This window comes from Lytechinus pictus, chromosome 6 (assembly GCF_037042905.1).
Source record: "Lytechinus pictus isolate F3 Inbred chromosome 6, Lp3.0, whole genome shotgun sequence".
In the NCBI taxonomy this organism is placed as follows: domain Eukaryota; kingdom Metazoa; phylum Echinodermata; class Echinoidea; order Temnopleuroida; family Toxopneustidae; genus Lytechinus; species Lytechinus pictus.
The window spans coordinates 19,632,501-19,638,067 of record NC_087250.1 but is presented as its reverse complement, the minus strand read 5'-3'; the positions used below and the strand labels follow the sequence as shown (position 1 = coordinate 19,638,067).

Below are 5,567 nucleotides of genomic sequence, written 5' to 3'. Positions count from 1 at the left end.
GCTCCCTTTTTCATAATTATATGCCATCACGTGGTAGTTATAAATAAGTGGTGGGAACGACTTATAAGTGGTGGGAACGACTTATAAGTGGTGGTAACGACTTATAAGTGGTGGGAACGACTTATAAGTGGTGGGAACGACTTATAAGTGGTGGGAACGACTTATAAGTGGTGGTAACGACTTATAAGTGGTGGGAACGACTTATAAGTGGTGGGAACGACTTATAAGTGGTGGGAACGACTTATAAGTGGTGGTAACGACTTATAAGTGGTGGGAACAACTTATAAGTGGTGGGAACGACTTATTAAAAAAACATGTTCATGCATGTCCCCTCTCGGGCTCCGTAAGTTAGGATATATATCGATGTATATTTTAGAGATCAGAAAGCAATTTCAAATATGATAAACAGAATGCATCGTACAACTTACATTAATTTTGTGAAAAGTCACTGAAAACTGTGTTTTAAAAGGGAAAGGTTGATCTTCATGCTGGGCTTGAGCGGTTAAAATGACGTCACTCACGTGCACGTCGTCTATGATTTAGGAGAACCGCAAAACGGATGTGGCGGGGTTCTCGATTCCGATAGTGGACGTGTGTGAGGACCTGAGGCATATGGAACGCCAAAAAATGACGTCATCAGCTCGTACCAGTCCACTATGTGGACGTACATTTCTAAAAGTGCTGAATGCTGGATGTGTACGTGTGCGAACTACTCGTCAGTATTTCTACTTGGTCGCGTAGCATTGTGGACTTAGAATTCATCATTACTTCGCAGTTGAGAGCGAAGTTGGCTCAGTCGGTAAAGCGTCTGCCTGTCGAACCAACGACCGTGGGTTCGAGTCCACCCCGCGGGCGGATGACCGAAGCCAGTGCGATCTTATTGGTTAAAATTAATATGTTGGGTTTTTTTATAGTATATATCAGGTTCAACGGAAAATCGTTCGATGTAGGCCTGTTCAGAAATGATGCGTTACACTCGACCTTCATCTGACACTCCCCAGGAAATAACTTCTCTTCCATTATGCTCTCCGCAGTATGATTCGAGCAACTTTTCGCTTATTTTCGCTCAGACTCCTTTAGCCATCAGAGACTTGCAGAACATTCATTAGTTAAGCCCCCATCACACTTGTTCGGAATCAGCAGGAATCAAGCAGAAGCTGGAAAGAAAAAATATTCAAAAAATCTAGAAATTTTTGGGAGGAACTTATGAATTCACCAAACTGGAGTTGAAATTCAGTAAATTGACCACGTGTATCATCATACACTAGTCAAAATGAACCGCAATGGAGTCAGATTGATAATTCGTGCTACGTTCTTGGACATTCTAGGGGCATTCTAAATATCCTGACTGCATTCTGAGTGCATTCGAAATATTTTTGTCATTTCTTTTGGCCGTCCCGAAGGTTTTGGTCATGAACCTTCGGTCATGTTCAAAACATTCGAGGGATATTTTCGAACGGTGTTCGAAGTAGATTTAAATGACCAACTGGTGGTCAAACAATAGTCCTTTCATTCAGGCCAATTCTGCTTGATTCGGAATAAGTGTGATGGGGGCTTAAACGCAAAAGTGATCAAGAGTTCCCCCGTAACGTAGGGAAAATTTTGAACGTTGTGATTTTTACGCTGCCTCAACGTTTGCAGGCAACTTTAGAGAATCGATAGTCGTACATCACGCGCATATATCTTCAGTCCAACAATAATTGCAATGTCGGTCCATCGTTGTCATGCAACAACGATCAAATGTCGTGTGGTAATTCTGGTCCAATATTTGCTGAACCATCAGTTATGACGTTGCTGCTCTGTTGTTGGGAAACGTAGACAATAATACGATGGAAACTTGTTGTTTCATCAACTTTCCGACCTAGCTTCAGTTTCCAGCCTTGTCAACACCTAAACAGTATTGGTTGCCTAAACACTCACCAAATCAAATTAGTTTCTAACGATCTCATCGTCACCTGTCATCCATTCAAAATCCAAACACAGTTTTTCCGACCTTACCTTCTTCTTCTTCTGTGTTGAATTCCTCCGTTCACCGGAGAACTGCAAGCCTTTAGTTGCAGTACAGCATGGTAAAAATAATGAGCTATTAGTCACTGTTTGCAGCCGCTTGATCAACAAGGCGCTGTCTTGAGAAATGTATATCAAACACAAATTGAAGAGTAACAGGATGAAAGTCAGGAAACTGATACGAGACATTGCCAATGACACCAAGGAGGATAAGTCTGGTTCTTGCAACATGAAGATAGGAGTCTGTATTTGAAAAGCTTGAGAGCACTTTAATGGCATCCTCTGGAAAATGATTCAGAAGATTATTTCTAAGATGGGTATAGGCTATGCATTCACTAACAAAGTGAAAGACAGTTTCCGCAGGTGCATGGCAAGCAGGACAACTTGGGTCGGAAACTAGTCTGGAGATCTTGCACAGTCGTCCTTATTTATTTGATGCGCTTTAATTAGATATAAAATGTATATTACCAACCACATAATATCACCCTGATATTATTGGCTGTCCAACAACCTTCTAGAAACCATTTCCTCTGTTAGTAACATCTATCCATCACATTTCCAACAGTTTATAACGTTAGTAACATCACTTGTTTTCAAACAACCCTTCAACAAATCAAATTTTAATGTCGCTCCCATCTGAACAAAGAGTTTTCTTACAACGTCCGTTTTTCGAATTTCCTAAAATAATTAATCCATCGACGGCTTGCTACCGGGGCTACGTCCACCGCGGCCACGTTCTTGAAGTTCTAGAACACAGACCTGTCCCCAACACCGTGGGAGCTTTCCTGAGAACTAAGTTATGATGCATTCCTTTGATCTGCAGGTAATGGAGAATGTGATGTATCAGGGGATCTCAAAGGAAGTGATGGTAAAATGTTAAGTGATTATAGTTCACACTTTTGGAAGAAAAACAGGAGCAAACGCTGCCCAATTTTGCTATACCGCTACTCATCTTATCCATGTCCTCTATGTGGACTTCTAGCCCCTGTAGCTCTATACAGCTCTTTATCGCGTCTGCCTTGTTAAATGCTCGCTGAGTGAAACATTCTGGAGAAATATAATAGATGTAACAATTGACTTGCATGGTCCTTATTTATTTGATGTGCTTTAATTAGATATAAAATGTATATTAGCAAAAAAGTACATTATTTTTTTTTCTTCTAATGGGCGTTTTTAGATGAAGTTCTTTAATCTTGGCTTACATCTCTCCTTTACAGAATGTAGAATATACTGGTTTACGGCACAAGGTGTGATTGAATCGGTAGACTTTAATGGCACCGACCGTCGCGTTCACTTCAACTCAACGTCGCAAGTGTACCGGATCAGAGTTATCCGAAAGTTTGGTGACGTCATGTACTTTGGCGACATAGAGCGCAAAGGACTCGGAGCCATCAATTTAACATCCGGAGAAGAGGTTGCTTATGCGAGTGAGCTGCAGAAAAAAGGGGGAGGGGTCTTGGACATAGATCTCGTGATGGGATTGGACATTGTTTATACCGAATTTGGTAAGGATTCCAGGGTACCATCTTATAAAGAGATGCGATTGATCCAATCACCCACCACCACTTCATTGATTATTTTCAAACATAAATTTAAACTTTTTTTTCTGGATGATTATGAAGTTCAGGCTGCAGCAGCAGACATCTATACATAGCACTCCAATTCTATTTTTATCTTCTACTACCATGTCTCCCTCAAAACTATTATTCTTCCTTTAGGGCGAGCTACAGATGTGTATAAGCCAACTGGTTCATTACTTATATTAACTACTTTTTTTGATTTTTTATTTTCTTGATAATATCCTAGCCTTACCAATTTTTTATATTCTCCTCTGGGGCCTGTAACTCACAAGCTATGCTTTCAACTTAGCCCTCTCCATTCTTCACGGATTCAAATTCTTATTGTGTTTCAACTCATATTGGTCTCAAGAACCATTTATTTCATTTCATGATATGTTATGTTATACCCATGTCAACCAATTAAAAATGCTTGTATATAATATGTGAATTATAGAACTGAACTGAACCACGGAACCAGAAAATCCAACATCTAAAATGCATGTTTGTTCATTTCTTTCAAGATTTGATCGATGTACATACTCGTCCATTCATCATTGACAATCCAGGGGTCTGCTTTTTGTTTATTAAGGAAAATTGTGCAAAATAGGAAATATTGTGATCTGGGTTTTTTATCTAGGCCTAGTTGAGGTTGATTGGATCAATCAGAACTCTTAAGAAAGGACTCAAATCCGTCCTTCACGGGCGGAAGTGCGCGGGAGGGAGGCGCGGATCCACTTAGACCTTTTTAGCAGTTATTGGTGCAAAATAAATAATGAATAAATGTATATCATTGAAGAGTTCCATTATTCCACTCACATTTCAGAACAAAAGGGAAGTTATAATAAAGCCAACACACAAACACAAAACCCAGACTTATGCGCGCGCACACACACAGTGTCACAGACTCTCAAGTGCAAATTATCTTTCCCACCCCCCCCTTTCTCGATCCCTCCCTCATCTCTTGTTCCTCGATCTGCATCTTTCGCAGACATATTAACACACACAATCGCGAACCCACGCGCGCACAACCACAAATCCATATATATATAAATATATATATATATACATATATATATATACCTCCTTTCGATCTCGTATTTGTATATGGATTTTTATCATTATTATTCCTCTTTCACACACATACACACCCTCCTACACATTCACTTCCCTTTATTATTTTTCTCCTCTCTCTTTCACACACACACTCTCTCTCCCCCCCTCTCTCTCCCCTCCCCCTGATTTCTACTCTTTCTTTCCCTCTCACACATTCTCCCTCCCACACACCCACATTCTCTCCGCCTCTTGCCCTCCCTATTTTTACTCTCCCTCTTTCGCTCTGTCTTTCTCGCACACACATACACATCTCCATTACTTTTTTCTCTACTCTATCACACACACACACACACTCTCTCTCCCCTCTCTCTTTGTGTCTGCCTATCTCTATTGCTCTTCTCTCACTTTTTCTTTTACCTGTGACTAATTTCTCAGTTGATTATTGCTGCATGTGGACCTGTGAAGGGGGAGGTACCTGTGTCAATCACGAGACTGAAGCTAGGTGTATCTGCACACCCACTTTGAACGGCACACGATGCGAACTCGGTATGTTTTATATACTTACACATTATCCTGGTTACCCGTAACACAAACATTTCCGATTGATTGAAGCGTGTGAAAGGATTTTTTGTTATTTGATCTGATTTAATTTCCACATTTCAAGAACAAAAGTAATAATGATAATAATCCGCTTTTATATAGTACATTGGAACGACGTCTCTTAGTGCTTTACATTACCCCGGTTATCGGATCCTGGCATGACCGCATACAATATATGCACCTTTCCACTCCCTGGGGAGCATTTCAACAAGAGTTCCTAGACTCAATTGCCAAGCGTATACTACATAATATAAGTATAATCTTTTCTCAATATTACCGTAAGCAATAAGGAACACATCCCAGCTTGATGATTAACACACAACATCATTCTCATTGAAATATTAATCA

General features: G+C 40.2%; 1 protein-coding gene across 1 annotated transcript in view; it reads left to right on the top strand.

Moving 5' to 3' along the window:
* The first annotated feature begins 2,167 nt into the window (after positions 1–2,167).
* The window catches only part of LOC129263177 (fibropellin-1-like), a 10,778-nt gene continuing 7,378 nt past the window's right edge, over positions 2,168–5,567 (top strand). The window contains exons 1-4 of the mRNA XM_064100464.1: positions 2,168–2,252; positions 2,831–2,875; positions 3,225–3,512; positions 5,055–5,165. Coding sequence (XP_063956534.1) covers positions 2,168–2,252; positions 2,831–2,875; positions 3,225–3,512; positions 5,055–5,165 — 529 coding nt within the window. The remainder of the gene's footprint in view (positions 2,253–2,830; positions 2,876–3,224; positions 3,513–5,054; positions 5,166–5,567) is intronic.